A 19761-nucleotide genomic window follows, 5' to 3' on the forward strand; every position below is an offset into this window, starting at 1 on the left:
GTTGGTTGGTTGGTTGGTTGGTTGGTTGGTTGGTTGGTTGGTTGGTTTTTTGAAACGGGGTTTTTCTGTGCCACCTTGTCTGTATTAGAACTCACTCTCTAGACCAGGCTGGCCTCAAACTGGCAGAGATCCACCTGCCTCTGCCTCCCGAGAGCTAGGATTAAAGTTGTGCACCAAGACTAGGGGACTTGAAGGATTTGTTTGTTTGTTTGTTTGTTTTACAGTTTTAATAGGATATTTTTCACACACTATAAAATTTTACCTAAAATAGGGGAAAAGGAAATTGGCAAAATGGCATCAGAGTGTGGTCCATATTTTACAGTGGTTTATGCTATTTTGTTTGACAGTGAGAATCCAGGAGACAGAAGCCTGACTGGAGAGCAGATGTCTAGGTGCTAAGGTTAGGTTCCTTGGTTTTCATATTGGCCTGTTTTTCAGTGTTAGTTCAGGGAATGCCAATTACTTCTATATGGAAAAAGAAATTACAAGAGAAGTTGGTGTTCTGTATCTTGGAGCCTCATAGGGAATGGCCAAGGCTACACTCCTAGCATAGCATACCACTAGACCTCTCACCTGGCTTCCTGCACCGTTTCCTGCCACACATCGGACCGGTGGAAACGTGTTGCTTATCGCCTCTGCATTTGCTCTCCTGGGCCCCTCTCCCAGGACAGGTCATGCTGCTTTCTCAGCCCACCCCTATTAACCTTTCCCTGAGCTTCAGCCTACACTGGGGCGCTTCTGTGACCTCTGCCTTCCCCCTCCACCCAGGCTGTAACTTGAAGAAGAAGGACCTGTGTTGCTGTTATCCGTGTCATGAGGCTCACTGGTTCCCTGTATCTGGCTTGTACTGAGCTTTCAAAGGGATGGATCTTCAGGAAAGTCCCAACCGCATTGATGGGCAGACACAGTGACCCTCTCTCACTTCTCTCTACTCTCCCTCCCTTTCTCCTTTTCTCTCTCCCGCTGTCCCTCCTTCCCTCTCTTCCTTCCTTCATTTCTAAGAGATAGTGTCTTGAAACTAGAGAGATGGCTCAACCCTCTGTCTTACAAAGGACCCGGGTTCAATTCTCAATGCCCACATGGTGGCGCACAACTCTCTTATTCCAGATGCAGGGATACAGTGCCCTCTTCTGGTCTCCACAGGCACCAGGCATGCATATGCATAGTGCCACAGACATAATGCAAGCAAATTACCCATACAAATTAAAAATTAGTATTAAGCCAGGCGATGGTAGTGCACACCTTTAATCCCAGCTCGCAGAGGCAGGTGGCAGATCTCTATGAGTTTTTTTATAGAGCGAGTTCCAGAACAGCCAGGACCATGCAGAAAAATCCTGTATTGAAAAACCAAAGGGGGATGGGACTGGAGAGATGGCTCAGTGGTTAAAAGCACTACCTACTCTTCCAGAGGGGGTCGTGGGTTCAATTCCCAGCACCCATGTGGCAGCTCACAACTGTCTGTAACTCCAAGATCTGACACTCTCACACAGACATACATCAGTGCACATAAAATAAAAACAAGAAAATTATTGAAAAAGAAAAACAAAGTTTATTCATTAAAAACAAATTCAAGGTCATCCTTGACTGCATAGTAAACTTTAGGCCAGTACTCCTTAGACTTCATGGGCAGGAAGGAAGTCATAAGCATCATGCTTAAGGGGCCATTTCCCCAGGGCCCATCATTCCTTAAAGATGTCTTAGGACGATGCACCGTGGGTCTTTTGGTTGTGAGCATTGGAGGTGGGGGCCACCCTGAGAACAGCTGCTCAGTGCTAGGCTTGGTTGCCCAGGCTATCTTTGTAGAAGTTTGTCTTCAGCACTCTCACAAAGTCCTGTGCCTCCTCTCGGTGCCCCTCTGGCAACTTCACAGCAGACTACTCCACCCTCACTTCCTCTGTGATCTGTGTCTACTGTCTTCAAGGACATCTGCCAAGGAAAGGAGCCAGGCTCTTTTGTCCTTAGGAGCCTTGGATACTCCTCCTGTTGAAGGTGACAGCAGTAGCTACATAATGTATCCTCATGTTAGGCTAGTTCATGTAAGGAAAGTTGTTGATTTACTCAACAGAAAAGATCTTTTCTTTTTCAGAACTGAGAATGAAGCGGAGAGCATCAGACAGAGGGGCTGGGGAAACGTCAGCCAGAGCCAAGGCTCTAGGGACTGGCATTGCTGGAAATAATGCCAAGAGAGCAGGACCATTCATCCTGGGTAAGTCTCTGACCCTGAGGGTGGCCAGGGCGCAGGGACTTTCAGCTCTGACCAGAGGGAGATGCCCACCAGGGCTGTGCAGGACCCTGACCTATCAGGAAAACCAAATGCTGTGGCCACTCCATAGCAAAAAGTTGTCAGTTTTTTTGTCAGCACACCAGCTTTAGATCAAGAGCTAGTCTCTCACCTCCCACTCCTGAGAATATGAACACCCCCCCCCCCCCCCCCCGAATGTCAGCAAGCTCACAAATGCACATAGCTACATTAGAACCCATGACTCACCATCTAAGGCACTGTTTGGCTTTCTCAAATGACATAATTGATTTCAGTATTTTTGTATAGCATTTCCCTGGGCCTCATATTTATTTCGTTTTGAGATAGGATCTATGTAGACCAGGTTGGCCTTGAACTCAAAGAACTCTGCCTACCTTTACCTCTACCTCCCAAGTGCTTGGGATTAAAGGCATGCCCTGAACTACTTATGGAATAATGTGGGAATTCTGTGGAATTGAATGTCTCCAGCAGGCTGAGGAGCAGGGCACTCTGAGTGTGTCTGAGGCCTGACCAGTCTAGGTTGTTGGCCAGGGCTGCAGGTAGTGTGGGCTCTGGCACTAGGGGCTTGGTGGGACTTCTGATATAGGACAGCCTTTGGGATTTAGAGGCATAGCCTCATTCCAACTTCAGACACCCAGCAAATAGCTCATAATGGTGCCTGCTACCAGCAAATAGCCCCTGTGCTCTTCATAGGGGTGTAGCGGTAAATAGTGATGGAGACGGATCTCTTCTGCCCTCACAGAACTTAGTTTGTTTGTTGGGAAAAAGACTTTAGCTGAATACTCAAAGGAGACTGAGCACAAGTGAGGACCATCTGTGGATAGTGAAGCCAGGAAAGGCCTTACTGTGTAGCCTAGGCTGGCCTTAAGCCAGCCATCTTCCTGCTTAAGCTTTCTGAGTGCTAGGATTACAGGCGTGCCCCACACTAGACACATGCCAGCCAAAGCCAGGTATTATATTAGGAAGATGCACACACATCCTGCTCCAGTTTTGGAAGTCAGAACTTTCCACCAAGAGACTCTTGGTGGTGCAGCCCAGTAGAAGATCTAACCAGAAGGCCATGCGGTGACATTCCTGGAGAGTAAGTTCTGTGTGCTTTAGGTCCCCGCCTGGGCAACTCACCGGTACCGAGCATTGTGCAGTGTTTGGCAAGGAAAGATGGCACGGATGACTTCTATCAATTGAAGGTAAGCAAGCACAGGCTAAGGCCCTCTGGCCCAGGGCTGTCCTAGCAGCCCGTTCCTCCCTCCTCATCGCCTTCACACCGCATCACCTGTGAGCACTAGTAGTCCCATTTCTTCCTGAAAAACAGTCAAGTTCACGGCCTCACTCAGCTCCTGATTAAAGAGCTCTGGGTGAACTACAGGTATCCAGAAAAGCAGCTGCCGTGCACACTTGTGTGGGGTCAGGGTCAGGCACAGCAGAAGTGACCCTGCTTCCCTGTCCAGCCATTCTCCTGGGTAAAGGAAAGCATTTGTTCTTTTTCTTTTTGTGCCTCCCTACAGATTCTCACCCTTGAGGAGAGGGGCGAGCAAGGACTAGAAAGCCAAGAGGAGAGGCAGGGCAAGATGCTGCTGCACACAGAGTACTCTCTGCTCTCCCTGCTGCACACACAGGATGGCGTGGTCCACCACCATGGACTCTTTCAGGTGAGTGGTCTCCACACTCCGTGTTCTTCCTGGCAGCTGTTAGAGCTGCAGCTCCCAGCATCCCAATATGTGACTCCCAGTGTTCCTTCCCTCCCAGCATAAAGACCTGGGCAAAGGGATTTGGAGTCAGGCCAGGGCCCTGCTGGCTGCTGCAGTGCCCCATGATGATCTCAGCCTGAGGGATTGTTCACAAATGACAACCTACAGCAGCCAGGCTAGCTTGGAAGCATTGCTTTTCTGAGGGAGAAAAGGAAGTCATTTAATGTCCTCTCCAACTATGTTGTCCTGATGGCCCGGCCAGAGTGGAAGGCAGAGCAAGAGTTGAGGTCACCTGCAGTCAGCTCTCAAGTCTTCTGCCTGCCCAAAAGTTCGAGGTTCTTCTATAGATATCCTTGAACGTTTTTCTTGTGACCTCAGGCAAGTCATTTCAGGTCTCTGAGCCCCACACCCATGGCGTGAGGAACAGGGAGAGTCACACTGTCCTCTGCCTTAAGGCTGATAGGCAGACGCACAGCAGTGAACGGCAGTGCAGCCAGCCCTGGCCGCTGTGACACCTGCTCATCGTCACCATTGTTTCCCTGTCAGTTTGATCCCCGGCATAAAGCAAGTGGAAAATGCTAGTGAGGCTGCACCATAGCTTCCCAGCCTGGGGATAACAGTAAGATACCCACCCACACCCGCACCTGTCAAGGTCTTATTCTTAGACTTGCCATCAGAGGCAACTCCAGAAATTGGAGCGTTTCCTTAAACGGAAATGAAGCTGAGTTTGGTATCTCAATTCTGAAGTCCTCCTATGCAATCTGGTGTCTTCGCATGCTTGGTCTTTGTATCCTTTCGGATGACAGAAAAGAGGTGACCAAGAGTACCTTAAGCACTGGACACTGGGCTCAGACCCTACAGCAAGTGAATCACAGGTCTGATCCTGCTTTTAAAGATAAATCTGGCTATTTGGGCCTTCAGGAGTTCCCCAGAGGGCTTTGGTATATGCTGGCAATAACCAGGCCTCCTCTGCCTAGCAGGATCCCAGCAGTCTGGTTGCACCTGTCTTTGTCACACCTGGGATCCCTCTCAGTAAGGACAGTGACTAGGGCTGCTAACCCCTAACTGCAGCAGGCCTCGGTTGGCTTTCTAGCTCTCCTTTATGCCTGAAGAGTGAGACTCATGCGGTGAAGCTGAGACCGGCACTGTATTCCTTGCCAGTTGTGTGACTGCCCAGCAATCCTGTAGCCATGAAGAAGGCCGTTATCTTGGACAGTGAGGGTACTCCAAAAGAACAGAATTTTTTGACTGCTCGCGACTGTGGTCCAGGTGGTGGACAACAATGGCTGCCCGAGGACAGGAAGGCTGAGAACTCAGTTGTCGTTCCATCTGCATGGCTAGATACTTCAGCAGTTTGGTGCTGAAGGCCTCAAGAATTTCCGAAGAGCTGCTGTCTTCAGTTTGTGTTGGGAGGTCAGAGTTAGTTCTGTAGTGGTGAAGGAATGCTGGAGCAGCAGAGTGGATGGACTTGCCAGCGAGAGTGAGGGTAAGCAGGCAAACAGCAGTTTTCTGTTTTGTTTTAGGTTTTTGTTTTTTGAGACAGGGTATCTCTGTGTAGACCTGGCTGTCCTAAACTCAGTATGTAAACCAGGCTGGCCTCACCCGCTTGTTTCTGCTGGGATTAAAGGCCTGTGCCACCACACCCGGCTTTGTTTTAGTTTTTTGAGATAGGACCTCACTATGTAGTCTTGACCGGCCTAGAATGAGACATGTAGACCAGGCTGGCCTCAAACTCAAAGATCTGCTTGCTTCTGTCTCCCAAGTGCTGGGATTAAAGGCATGATCCCCCATGCCTGGCCCTCAGTTTCCTTTTTTCCACACCCTTTACGTGGGCTACCAACCAAAAGTGTGGCATATACTCAGGGGTGACGGTCCTGCTTCAGTCAGTCAGATGAAGGTGATCCCTCACAAGTGCACCAGGCGGCTTGCCGTTTGGTTGATTCCAGGTGCAGCGAGGTTGACAGCCAAAGTGAGCCATCACACACAGAATACTGCGTGATCCCTGCAGCTCTCCGGGAGTGACCGCTCTTAAACTTCTGTAGTCTCATGCCTAGGCTGGTGGCACATGCCTTTAATCCTAGCAGATGGATCACTGAGTATGTAGGCCAGCCTGGTCTACATACTGAATTCCAGACCAGTCAAGACTACACAGTGAGATGACCCTGTCTCAAAAAACTGAAAAGATGCGAACGTCTACAGTCTTGGACATGGATGGAGTGACATTGGTGATAGCTGGACTCTAGAACAGTAGGAGGAAGGCACCCCAGGGCTTGGTTTCACGCTGCTGCACTGGACTGAGAGAGCCAGTCAGCTTTAAATGCCCAGTGCTGACCTCCCCTTGTCCTCTGATCCCAGCATGAAGCCTTCACCTGAGATGTTGGGCTTTGCACTTGACACTGTCCAGTCAGGATGTCTAGGTCTGTCTCCCACTGACTCTTGAAGGTTTATTGCCCCACTCGCCCAGGGCAGCAGACACTCAGCTGCTTCCCTCTGGACCTGAAAGGAGAGCCTTAACCGCCTGTCCTTAACCCATCTCCTTGCCTCCCAGGACCGAACTTGTGAAGCAGTTGAGGACGCAGAGTCTGGTCGGATGATGAAGAAGATGAAGAAACGCATCTGCCTCGTCCTTGACTGCCTCTGTGCCCACGACTTCAGTGACAAGACTGCCGACCTCATCAACCTGCAGCACTACGTCATCAAGGAGAAGAGGCTCAGTGAGAGGGAGACCGTGGTCATTTTCTACGACGTGGTCCGAGTGGTGGAAGCCCTGCACCAGGTGAGGCCCGAGCTCCACGTGCCTCAGAAAAAGCATGCTTCTCAGCTAATGCTCAGCAGAAAGCTGCTTGGTCCTCACCTCACCCAGGCGTGCTTTGCAGCCGGGAGGGTCCAGAAGAAAGTGGCTGCACGGCTGCGGCCCTGGGTTAGGCACACACAGACTGCAGGCCATAGCCCCATACCCTGAAGGAGACAGACAGCAGCCCAACAGAACTCCATGCAGTAGTTCTACAGCCTCATGGCCCAGGGATAACTGTAAGAGACCCACCCTTCAGCCACAGGCTGTCTGAGCTTTGGTAGGATTAGGGTGTCAGGTACCCCAAGGTAAAGGACAGAAATGCTTGGCTCTGTGGGCCAAGGCTGGAGGACTTCGTTCCAGAAGTATAGTACTTGCTCCTTGCCCCCGCCTCCAGGCTGAAGCTTGTTTTCTGCATGGGATGGTTGAGGAATGGGGAGGGGGCAGCTTTTCCCATAAGCTGCTGGTATGGGATAGAAGCAGCTGAGGAAACTGCTGGGCCACTTCTTCTCCACTTCAGATGCATGCTTGATGAGGCCTAAGAGACAGATCCTAGGGAATCCCTGCCTTCCCAGAGCCCTGATGAACCTCCATCATCCGAGGTGGACCCCGTCCCACTTCTCACTTTCTGGTGCAAACCATCCATTCATTGGTTTTCAGAAAAACATCGTGCACAGAGACCTGAAGCTTGGGAACATGGTGCTCAATAAAAGGTAAGTACCCTTCCTCCCTCTGCTTGACCTCAGCATTGGGCTACATGCTGCAACGGCCCTGCACTCTGCAGGGTCCATGGGAACTGACTCAACAGCCCAGCACCCCAGAATGCTAGTGTTGGAAATACCGTCTCACCGAAACTGGAAGTTCAAGGTCACAGACAGGAAAAAACACACACCGCTGCCAGTGTCAGGCGGAGTTGTCTGGATCTGGGAGGGAATGGAGAGGTGCAGCAAATTGATCTCTTGGGCCCTGGCCCCTTCTTAGGGCAGTGGTGTAACTCAGCAAGGTTTCGGGACCCACAGGAGGAAGGGCTGCTCTGTGGGCCACCACGGCCCTGGAAAGGCAGCACTGGGGGGCGCTGCCTCACCTGCTGGTCTCTCCCTCCCTCTCCCTTCTGGGTAGGTTAGAGGACAGAAATGGCAGCAGCCTAGACTCACAGCACAAGGGCATGGTGATTTGTTCCAAGCTATGGTCAGCCCAGAAGGGACCCCACTGTCCCTGTATAGTAGCTAAAGCCTCAGTGGTCATGGGAAAGAAGCTGTGGGGAGATGGGCACTCAGGAGGGCAAGGGCCACTGGCTTCAAAGCTCCGGTCTTGATACACCATTGGGTAGTGTGGTACAGAGGCGGCTAGGCAGGCCCCACTCTCTGCCAGCTCCCCTGGGGTTGGGACAGCAAACTTCTGTCTGTGGTACAACACCTACCCCATGTAGCTTTCCATCTGATGACCGGGTGCTGGCCAGAAAACAACTCGCACATACCGAGGACAGTGTGTGAGGAGCTAGCTGCATGCTGGCTGGTTAAGGATGAGCAGAGATTTGCCAGCCTGAGAACATGAAGGGATGAGATCCTTAATGTCACACTCTGCAGAGGGGAGGGAAGGAAACAGGAAATTCCAGGGCTGCTTTGACCCCATGTGGCTAAGTGGGGAGTTAGGGAAGATGAAGGGCAGGATGTGGGGGTCGGGCCTGGCTCAGAGCCCGTCCTGCACTGCCGACTGTGCCTCTTATTTACTTGTTAAGTGAATTCGTTCACGTGTCCAGTTACCGGCACTCTGTGCTTGTTTCTCCTCTGTAGAAATGGAGTGATTCCACCTTCCTGCAAAGAGCAGCCTGAGGTATAAATAGATGTAAGATTGCTAGGTGGGGGTTGGCTCTTTCCAAGTACATCCCCAGTTCTGACAGTGTCTGAGGTTCCTGTTGAGTGACAGAATGAGCCAGGAGCTCCTACTCCTCACATGAGGCCTGGCTGGGATGCAGAAGACGAAGGCAGATGCTGGTGCCTGGGCCATAAGTTGTGGAGAGCGTATTGTCATAGAGGATGAGTTATCACCTCGTTCCTAGCACTCAGGGTCTAGAGGCAGGGGCATCACAGGTTTGAGGTCAGCCTAAGCTTTATAAGCAAGAAAGACCCTGCCTTAAAATTTATTTATTTATTTATAAATTGTAAGAAAGAGGAAGGCTTGGGTCCTGTTTGTTCTAGGCCCTCGGTGGGACATTGCAGAACCCAAGTCCCAACCAGCTAGAGAGCCCGAGCCTTTCATAACAGCTGCTTGTTGGCTTGCTGGCTTTCTAAATGAGCATCCCAGGGGTTGTCATGGAAACACACAGTGGGGCTCCTGCCTGTGGACCACACTAGTCTGCATGGCTTTTTTCCGATGGTAGTTTTGCTTCTCTGCCTTCTCCAGCCCTCGATTTTGCGTAGTCTGGAGCCCTCAGCCTAGCTGCAGCAGGTCTCAAGTGACCTTCAGGTTACAGAGCACTACACCGCACTTAGGACAGACAGGATCCAGCGAAGTACCCAGACACTCAGGAAGGGTACAGGGAGATAGAGCGTGGAAAGCCCCTCATGTTCCCAGTTCATCCTTGGCATGCAGCCCTTTCCCACCCATCCTGCCAGGCTCCTTGCTACCCAGTGGAATGCAGACAAATGGGACGAGAGCCCAAGGGAACAGGGAAAAGCACGGGCTGAAATCTGAAGTCCTCCTTGGGGTTATGTGAGGCTGGCTGTGGGTTCCTTCTTCCTCCTTCCTCTTGGGTAGGCGAGTTGCATACCAATTCCTAGAAAAGCAGAACACTGTGGTAGCCCAGGGCCATAGCTGGAGCGTGACTCACCCAAAGCAGCCCTTGCTGACGCACATCACCCTCAATGCCTTTGCCCTCCTGTCATGCCCAGCTGGGGGGTCTGGGACTCCTGGGGAGCTATATGCCACTCTGCCAATGTGGGTGGTGGTGGGGGCAAGGCAGGCCAGTGTTGCCAAGCTTTAGGGGGTCTCTGGGCTGACCATGGTGTTTCCTGTGGGAGAGCCTCCAGGTACCTCTGTAGCAGAGCAGCCTCCACAAGCAGAAGGTTGGACGTCCTGCTGGCAGGACCTGGAGCAACACAAATGCATGTGCTCCAGGGCCTGTTATCACCCATGTCAGAGACGATGTCTTTCCTAGGCTCTCAGGCATGCCAGCTGGCAGAGGATGAGAGGCTATTGGCAGCTTCCTCTGGCAAGCCTGGAACTCAGGGCCCACTGTGGACCATCTTCTTACCCACTCAGGATCCAGTTCGATCCTGAGGGTCAGGCTCTGCCATATTTCTCCTGACAGAAAGGGGGGACATTTGAGCTTAGCAAGAGCTTCACATAGCAAGGAAATGCAGAGACCTGGGAGTCTGAGTCTTTAACCCACTGCCCCTGCTTTGAGCTCTCCTCCCAGCATTCTAAGCCTCAGAGGCCACAGCATACATTTGTGGTTGCAGTGGCCAGCACAGACACACGGTGCTGATCGGTAAAGCCTTACAGCCTCATGTCCAGAGCAGTGGCACAGGAGGCTCAGAGGTGGCGCACTTTGCATCTCGACATGCAGATGACTCTTGCTGAGACCCTCTCTCTGCAGTCTGAGGCTCTAGCCTGCAGGCCACCAGGGAGGCTTCTGCAGGGAGTCCTGGGTGAGAGCTGAAGCCCACGTTTCAACGGGAAATGTGGAGGACAGACTGGCTTTTGTTTGCACCAAGCCCTTTGCCAACAGAGTTCCCTGAAGTTGCTGAAGGGTTCTCAGAGCCTCTTGGATGCGGCTCCTGGGGAAATCCACTTGCAGCCACATACCCTGCCCTTGAGCCTCCCTCCCCCTGCCCTGGAGACTGTTCTAGAAAGAGGTGCTCATGGGCTCTCACTGAGCACCTCTCACCACTGTTCCCCAGCTGCCACGCTTGGCCATTAAGCACAGGACAACCCTCCGTACTGGTGCTCCCCTCTTGGTGAGGGCAGCCCTCCCTTCCCCCCAAGCTGTAGTGCGAGGACCACACCATGAGCTTTCTAGAACGGTTCCAAGCCCAAAGCCACCTGCTTGATGACTCTCAGAGAGTCTTTTTCTAGGCCAAGGCAGTCTGAAACCAAGACAAGGGATGAGTCAGCCTGGGTGGAACAGAAACAAAAGTCATTTGGGGGCTGGGTACTTCCCAGGGTCTCTAGGGCCTTAGACCTGGGCTTGGACCTACCTTCCAATTCTCGAAAGCTAATGTGACCTTGGGCAGGTCCCTTTACTTCTGGGCCTTAGTTGTACCATCTGAAATAGGGCTTTGGAAAACTGCCTTCAAATAGAAAGACTTGGAGAGAACAGGAGCTCCAAAAGGAGACCAACAAAGCCAAAAAAAAACTGAGCCCTGGGGACCCTGCAGAGACTGATACCCCAACCAAGGGACAATGCATGGAGAGGACCTAAAACTCCAGTTCTGATGTAGCCCATAGACTGAGTATCCATGTGGGGTCCCTAGTAAGGGGAACAAAGGCTTTCTCTAGCATGAACTCAGAGACAGGCTCTCTGATCACCTCCCTCTTGGGGGTGCAGCCTTGCCAGGCCACAGAGGAAGGCAATGCAACTAGTCCTGATAGGCTAGGGTCAAATAGAAAGGGAGGAGGACCTCCCCTATCAGTGGACTAGGGGAGGGGTATAGAGGGAGAAGAGGTTAGGAGGGGGCCCCAGCTGGGATACAAATTAAATAAATTGTAATAAATGATAAAAGCCACCTTTACAGGCTGCTGTCGGAATAAATGCCACCTGAGTCCTGGCAGAGACTGAAGTGCTACCAAGGATAGGCCTCAAAGCTAGCTCTGTATTTCCTGTGTGGCCCCCATCTTCTCTGTAACAGTTGAGCAGCATCTCTTGCCTCAGTTCAGCTCCCCTCCTTATGCCTTTCCTGCGATGCTGCTCCAGCTTCCTAAGTGACTCTTGCCCACTATGTGGAGCCACATTCTTTATCTGATGTCAGTCTTGCCTCCCAGGAGAACCTGCTGCTCCAAATGAGGACTGTCAGGAAGCTACGCTATCAGTGGCAGTGAGCAGGAATAGGGCTGGGGTATAGTCAGTGAAAGAGCTCTTGCCTGGTGTGCACAGGCCCTGGCTATGACCCCTGGCACTACAGGAAACGAGACAGCCACAAAGGTTGTTGGGAACAGACATCGCTAATCCAATGTACATGATGCGGCGTGGCTGCAGCCCACAGTGACCTGCCCCTTTTCAGGGCAGTGCCTCATTTACTAACAGTGTGAGTTCTACAATCCGAGTGTTCACAGAAAGCCCTGCAGCAGGGCCCCAAAACTCCTCTATAGGCTACATGCTCAAAACTGTTAGCAAAGGGAGCCCCAACTTGGCAGCATTACCAGCTCACAATTCTTCCCTCTCTGGGGTGAACCTTCTCTCTTGGAGTCCTTGAGCAGTGAAGACCCAGATCTGTATTGCTGGCCCTCTCCTATTGGATTCATGGCTACCCTGCCACCCTACATCAGCAGCAGAGTGCTCTCGCATGAAGCAGGAAGGAGACCAAGGTTGGAGTTGCTCCTAAACAAAGGCTCTCATGCCCTCTCCTGGTTCTAACATCATCCTGAAAACACCAGGAAAGTTCCCTACCCTTCCAGTGCTGAATCCCCTGAGTGCCTTTGGCCTATAGTGGGGTTCTAGGAAGACAAGAGTGGTTGAAATTTAACCAGTTAACTGTGCTGGCACCCTCCATTCCCATTCTGTTAGCTCTGAGGACTGTGGGAACTGGGAAGAGCTGAGTGACACATTCACCTAGGTGGATGCCAGGGCTCCATGGAGAGACACCCCTCCCCCCCCCATTCCCAGAAAGGATAGCTGGGGACCGGAGAGACAGTACAGTTGGTTAAGTGCTCGCCAGGCAAGTGTGGAGGGTTTCAGTTCAGGTCCCTAGCCTAAAAAGCCTACAGTCCCATCCCTGCTAAGGCATAGACAAGAGGATCCCTGGGCTTTGCTGGCCAGGTGGTCTTGCCAAGTTGCTGAGCTCTGGGTTCAGTAAGAGATGCCATCTCTTACTGCGTAAGGGAGCTGAAGTGATGGCTCACCATCTGTAATGCTGGCCCCAGGGCGATCCAGTGCCCCCTTCTGGCCTCCACAGGCACCAGGCACGTATGTGGTGCACAGACATACATGCAGGCAAACCACCCCTGCACAATTAAAAAACACTGATATAGAGAGCGAAAGAACCAGATATGAACATTTGGCCTTCATGACATGCACACAGACACACAGCTCTCAGCTGGAGGGTACAGCATAGGATCAGCCTCCACACTCCACCAGAGCGTGTGGAAACTTCACATGGAACCAGAATGGCCACGTGAGGCCCAGGCCTGGTGTGCTGGGCTTCCTGCCCAAAGGATGCATGGGCTGTCTTCTCTGCGATGGTGAGGCAAGAAGGCTCAGGACCTGCCCACTGGCCATAGCACAGAGGGAGGGAGTGTTAAGGTCACTCATCTCTGCTGGTCTTTCCTGCCTGTGTTAATGAGGGAATCATATGCAAATTCCAGGTTACTCCCAACTTGAATATTGGTGAAAATCTTTGGGAATTGTTTCAAGCTCTGAGCAGCAGGTTCGGGGAGGTTGTTGCTGTGTTTGGAACAGGGGCCTGACCCAGCAGGATGTGTGGCTCTGTTGCCTCCATGTTCACCCTCTGCCTCCCACTCATAGGACCCATCGGATAACTATCACCAACTTCTGCCTTGGGAAGCACCTCGTGAGCGAGGGGGACCTGCTGAAGGACCAGAGGGGGAGCCCTGCCTACATCAGTCCTGATGTGCTCAGTGGTATGTGTGCTCCCCACGTTGTGTGGCAGTACACCCTTGAACAGATGGTAACCTATAGGCAGGACCTGGACTAGGCGTTGGGGCTCCCTGAGCCGAAACTGGTCCTGACCTACCCTGAACGAGATCTCTGGTCTAGTGGAGGAAGAAGACAGGTCACATCAGGTTAGAGGTAGGAAAGGGATGGGAGTTCCAAAAGAGCATATGAAGGACAGGTAAGAAATCTTCCCCAGTGCTGGGCAGTGGTGGCGCACACCTTTAATCCCAGCACTCGGGAGGCAGAGGCAGGTGGATCTCTGAGTCCAGGCCAGCCTGGTCTATAGAGTGAGTTCCAGGACAGCCAGAGCTACACAGAGAAACCCTGGGAGTTGGGGGGGGGGGGGTCGTCTTCCCCATCATGTGGCTTTAAGCTGCAGTGTTAAAAACTAGAAACCTAACTGTTTGAGCACGGCACCACACTTCCAGCGTCGTAGTGTGCAGGAGGCAGAGGATCTTGGGTTCTAGACTAGTCTGGGCCGTGTAGCAAGACCCTGTCTCAACAGTCCTGTCCCCAAATGAAGGCATACTACTATCCTAAGGACAATCTCACAAAATCCCAAGGTAAGGTGACCTTTTTGTTTGGCACCTTCAAAAAATTAGTAACAGGTTTCACTGTGACAATTGTTTGTACACATCAGTATACTTTGTTTCCGTTTGCCTTCCTCACTCCTTCCATGTTCCTCTGCTTCCTCTTCCTAGTCTCTTTTTCCCTCCAACCCCACCCTGCTTTTATGTCCCATGTGTCCCATTAGTTTCCTTTCCCCTTCCCCCTCCCTGTGCTGGGGACACGGAAACCATAGCACTAGGGCTAGAGAGATGGCTCAGAGGTTAAAAGCACTGACTGCTCTTTCAAAGGTCCCGAGTTCAATTCCCAGCAACCACATGGTGACTCACAACCATATGAAATCTGGTCTATGAGATTTGATCTGGTGCCCTCTTCTGGCATGCAACCAGAACACTGTATACATATTAAATCTTAAAAAAAAAAATACATTTTCAAACCATAGTGCTGACAAGAAAGCTGGTAGAGAGGTTAATGAAGTGAATGTGCAAGCCCAGGCCCAGGCCCAGGCCGTGATGAGAGCACCTGTGTCAGAGAACACCTCACCTAGTAGGGAGGTGGAAAGCAACAAAGGAGGGGACTGGCAGATGGTGACAGCTGCTGTGAAGACACCGGGCGAGATGAGGGGAATGAAGGGGGTGAGTGGCTACCAGCTGTGTCTACAGACACCCTGACCACCTGCTCTTGTGAGCTGTTTTCCTGGGCGTGGGAGTTGTAGGCTCAGGTGTAGCTCCCAGTCTCTCCTCGGCTGATGGAGAGGATACAGAGCCCCACAAAGCAGGGCACGGTGGGTGGGCAGCACACAGCCAGGTATCAGCAGGTGATTTGCCCTGTGAATAAGACGACCAGAAGCAAAGAGATTTGGAGTGAGTAGACCCTTCCCACTGAGTACATCCTTCCCACTGAGTGTGCGTGTTTTTTGTCCCCAGGCCGGCCATACCGGGGCAAGCCTAGCGACATGTGGGCCTTGGGTGTAGTGCTCTTCACCATGCTCTACGGCCAGTTCCCCTTCTATGACAGCATCCCACAGGAGCTCTTCCGCAAGATCAAGGCTGCTGAGTACACTATCCCCGAGTGAGTCTTGCCTCCTGGGAGAGATAGGGAACGGATGGGATCTACTGGCTCTGGGATCTCAGTGAGAGCCAGCAACACCACTGGCGGCTTGGGGTCTTGAGTCAAAGTCCCCTTACCATACCCCTCATCGCCCCACTGAGGCTTCTTTCTCTTCCTCCCTGTCTAGGGATGGTAGGGTCTCTGAGAACACAGTGTGTCTTATCCGGAAACTGCTAGTCCTTGACCCCCAGCAACGCCTGGCTGCTGCTGATGTCCTAGAGGCCCTCAGTGCCATCATTGCATCTTGGTAAGTGGGCTCATTCAAGGCTGGGAGTTCAGCTGTTCCACTGCCCTGCCCAGGAGAGCAGCCATTGCTCTGCTGTGCCATCAGCTTCAGACTATCCTAAAGGCAGAGCTGAGAAGGTGTAGGCAGAGTGCAGAGTGAGCATCTCTTGCTTGCCAGACATGCCAGCTGTGAGGTGGGCGTTGCCTTGCTGAATTCTTACCTCAGGCCTTGCAGCAGAAGTCCCCTCTTTGTTGGACAAAAAGATTAGAGGCCCAGAACGGTCAGCCATGTTAGGCAGGTACTGGCTGGGTTGTCTGAGCTGGACTGACTGGAGGCAAGTCAAGAGCAGGAGGCCCCTGTCTAACCTGACGTGGCCACCTCCCCTGCAGGCAGTCCTTGTCCTCTCTGAGTGGGCCTTTGCAAGTGGTTCCTGACATCGATGACCAAATGAGCAACTCTGACAGCTCCCAGGAGGTGAGTGTGAGCAGGGGCCAGGGGTGGGGCTTTCTGGGCCACCTTCCCCAGCCCTTGTAAGGGAAAGGTACCTCTAGCCTGTCCTGTGTGTCCTGTCCACCTTGAGGTCCCCAGCCTGAGAAGAGGTAGCCGAGATGGGGTCAGTTCCTGGGAGGCCCCAGTGCCAGGCAGCCATCTGAGCCTCTGGGGCTTCCTCTTCCTGCCCAGGTCACATTTCTCTCCCTCTCTGACTCACTGGGCTCCCTCTCACCCTTCCTGCTTTTCATTTTTTAGATGATTCATTTATGCCTCTTCTCCCTGTTCTCTGCACTGGAGAAAGTGCTGAGCCTAGGGGTGGGGACAGAGTCATGAGTGCTAGGCAACAGCTGTGGGAGATCTTAGGGCACCCCTGGCCTGGAAGCCCTGGCCAGCTCCCATTCAGTCCACCCTGAGGCCTTTGGGGCCTCTTTTTATTTGAGGATCAGAGAAGTAAGCCGGCGTGTCCATGGTCACACAGCTTGACAGCAGGGCACTGTGCTTTGTTCCAAAACCCTGCCTTCCAGTTAGCCAGGACCCGCCACTGCAGTCTTGCATTGCTTGCCTGCCCTGGAAGGCGCTCGCTTGAGGCCGTGGGTTAGGGAGGGGCTTTGCTCTTAACCTACACATGTGTCAGCCTCTCTGAGTTCCAGAGACCCTTTTTGATGACACCCCCCCCACACACACACCATGGTAAGGATGCTAATGCATCCTGGAAGGCAGAGATAGCCAGGTCAGAGAGCAGAGCTGTGCGCAGCTAGAGCCTCCTGCAGCCACTCACGTCAGCCAGCAAAGTGGGAGTCAGTTGGCCCCATGCTCAGCCTCTAGAAAGATGGGGCATGAATCGTGAAACCTGGGAAACATGACCCTGGTAGCCACCCTGCCCAGCCCTGGCTCCCTGTGTTCTGTCTTCACCTTGGTCTCTCGGCCTCACAGGCAAAGGTAACAGAGGAATGCTCCCAGTACGAGTTTGAGAACTACATGCGACAGCAACTGCTGCTTGCTGAAGAGAAGAGCTCCATCCACGAGGCCCGGACCTGGGTGCCCAAGCGGCAGTTCGGTAGTATGCCACCAGTGCGACGGCTTGGCCACGATGCACAGCCCATGACCACCTTGGACACAGCCATTCTGGCACAGCGTTACCTGCGGAAATAGTGCCCTCAAGTAGGGCACTGGCCCCAGCACACCTCTCCTCAGCCCACCTAAGGCCCAGCCATTGGCCCTGGGCTGGGGCCCAGCAGTGCTGAACTGACTCTCCTACGCTGCAATAGGACAGGGCAGGGATAGGGACAGCCCAGGTCACAGCCAGGGTCAACAGAGGTACCACAAAGCTACCTTTCGGGATGATTGCTTGATTGTTTTTTGTTTTGTTTTTTTAATCTGAAAATTCTAGATACCTAATCTGCTTTTAATCATGACATTTTAATCTACCTCTGTCTCTTTAACCACGCTGTCTCTGGACTGAATGCCGGGAGGAAAGAGGGGAGCCTACACTTGCCACCCAGGCCCTAGAACAGCTGCCGCTTGGAGAGGCCAGTGCTCCCCACAGTCCGTATAAGCTGACCAGCTCACTGCTGGCCCCCCAGGAAGCGACCCTTCCCACTGTCCTCTTCCCCACCCTGCCCCCTTCCCCCGGGGCTTGCCCTCAGTCTAAGCTTTGGAACACTTTCACCTCATCTTCCACCCAATTCAAATATATTTATTTTTTTACTGAACCCAACTTCTCTCTCATCTCTAGGTTCAGCCCGTGGCCACTCTCTGCCCCTAGCCTGGCTGAACGACAGGGCCCACATCTGTGTGTAGGCTCCCTTCTCGCCCCAGGCACCTAGGAGCTCTCTTGCCAGTTCTCTGCTCTCAACCTGCCAGGCCCTCTCTCTAGACTTGGCTCTTTGTCTGTCTCAGTAGCTTCTCTGAGGTGCTGCACATTCGCATTAGCCCTGCCTCTTCCATCCTTCATTCATGTGGTACCCAGGTAGCATGGACATAGAGTGAAGGGACCTGTGGCCAACTTTGGAGAATGCTCTGGGCCCGCTGAGGACAGGCCAGTTGTGCTTAGAGAGCCTTCCACCATGCCTCAGACATGGTATTTCTCCCAGTAAACCCTGGGCAGATGTCTGCTTGGGGGTGGAAGGCGTGGAGGGAAATCTGTAGGGACAGGGGACCTACCTGCCTGGCTTGAGAACAGCCCTGCTACCCTTTTGAGCCGAAAATTTTGAAGTGGATGCCCGTCTTGCCAGAAATGCTGTTCTCTCCAGAATTCCCCTCCCTGCACTGGACTTGGCGCACCCCAGTACCAAGCAAAGACCCAACTCCAGAGGCCTATACCCTGTGTACTGTCAGAGAGGGCCACGTCCTCTGGCAGCCCTAGACCCTTCCTGCCTCTTGCTCTCCAATGGGGAGACCATGTTCCCTAGAGTGTGAGCTGCCCCTCCCCCCCTAAAAAGCTGACTCACTGTGAGTGACCTTGGGCAAGTTCCCAAACCTCCTTGTGCCTCAGTTTCCCCATCTGGAAAAAATGGGGCCACCTCTTGCCAGCAGTAGCAGGGCTGCCCATGTCCCTCCCTCTCCATGCCCCCTATCTAGCCCTGGGCACCTGTGCCTCTGTTTTGATGGGTCTGTGGGAGCCCACCTGAGCCCAGCAGTTACTCCCCTAGTACCCAGCTCTGCCTCTAGTTCAGCCATCTGGCCACTGAGAGTCAGGGCATGGTGCTGGTGGGGGAGGGCTCTTTTCTATATTTATTTGATAATGAAAAGTCTCCCATGGGAGCAGAAATGCAGTCAGCTTGGGCCCCTGGCCCATGACTGCCCTCCAGTGAGGCTCTGAGGCCTGGCTAGGGCCTCCTGGGCAGAGCCCCTGCCTATCCCCTCAGGCCTGCTTCCGCGTGCCCTCCTTTTAAAAGCAATACCTTCAGGTCTGCAGAGCCCATCAGACAGCCTGGTTCCTTCCAAGGTCAACCCTGGGTCTGATGGTATTTCTGGCAATGCAGATGAGAGGAGGTTGGGCCTGCCCTCACTGGTGTCACACACTGAGAAGTCCTATTGTAAAGAAAAGAACAACAACAAAAACAAAAAAAAAAAAAAAAAAGGAAAAAGTCACAAAAAAGTTTGTATAAAGACGTATTTTTGTACTACATGGGGACTCTTCCTGCATGTCAGCAATAAAACTTCCTGATCTGGAGCCACGACGGCCTGCAGCAGCGCCTCTGTTCTTGTTCTCACTCTACCCTGCCATCCCAAGGCAAGTTCTGTGCCTCTGGTCACCACAACCCTTGGCCAGCAAGCAGTTAAGCCATGCTGTCAGTAGTGGGAGGGGACCCAGAATGTCCTGTCCCCTGCCAGTGTATGGTGGGAGCTTCGGGCTTGGCTGGACCCTGCTTCTGCCCACTCTAGGCAGAAGAGTGGCAGGGCTTCGACAGCTAGAGAGCCATCCACACCCTCTATAAAATCCAGTGTCAGAGGCTGCCATGCACCCAAATGCCTGTTCCAGGGAGCTGGGGTAAGGAGCTAGTCAGGCCTGGCCTTTTCCTGTACTGCCTTCCCCTCCTTGGGAAGCCCAGGGTGCCTTCCTTCCTCCTTCCTTCCGTTGCCTAAGTTTAGACTGCACATGGTACTTTCCAGCCAAGCCAAGAGACAGGGAGAGTTGTGAAGGGAGAGGTAGGCTAGGCCGTCCCTAGTTGAGTAAGGAAGAAAAAGACATCCCAGCAAATGAAGCCTCTCTCAGACAGGGCCCCAATCCCTGTGACGGCTCTGCCTTGCCCCTTCCCCGCAGCACACACATTGTACCATACATGAAAACCC

The 19761-nt window shown here is 52.7% G+C and overlaps 1 protein-coding gene across 1 annotated transcript in view; it reads left to right on the top strand.

Moving 5' to 3' along the window:
- The window catches only part of Stk40 (serine/threonine kinase 40), a 38429-nt gene extending 19281 nt beyond the window's left edge, over positions 1 to 19148 (top strand). The window contains exons 2-11 of the mRNA XM_055611097.1: positions 2087 to 2206; positions 3362 to 3447; positions 3766 to 3909; positions 6497 to 6724; positions 7400 to 7452; positions 13422 to 13537; positions 15065 to 15209; positions 15376 to 15495; positions 15864 to 15948; positions 16900 to 19148. Of these exons, the coding sequence (XP_055467072.1) occupies positions 2095 to 2206; positions 3362 to 3447; positions 3766 to 3909; positions 6497 to 6724; positions 7400 to 7452; positions 13422 to 13537; positions 15065 to 15209; positions 15376 to 15495; positions 15864 to 15948; positions 16900 to 17118 (1308 nt within the window). The 5' untranslated portion in view covers positions 2087 to 2094 and the 3' untranslated portion in view covers positions 17119 to 19148. The remainder of the gene's footprint in view (positions 1 to 2086; positions 2207 to 3361; positions 3448 to 3765; positions 3910 to 6496; positions 6725 to 7399; positions 7453 to 13421; positions 13538 to 15064; positions 15210 to 15375; positions 15496 to 15863; positions 15949 to 16899) is intronic.
- Positions 19149 to 19761: the final 613 nt, after the last annotated feature.

The sequence above is a fragment of the Psammomys obesus genome, unplaced genomic scaffold, assembly GCF_907164565.1.
Source record: "Psammomys obesus unplaced genomic scaffold, mPsaObe1.curated_primary_1811, whole genome shotgun sequence".
NCBI lineage: Eukaryota > Metazoa > Chordata > Mammalia > Rodentia > Muridae > Psammomys > Psammomys obesus.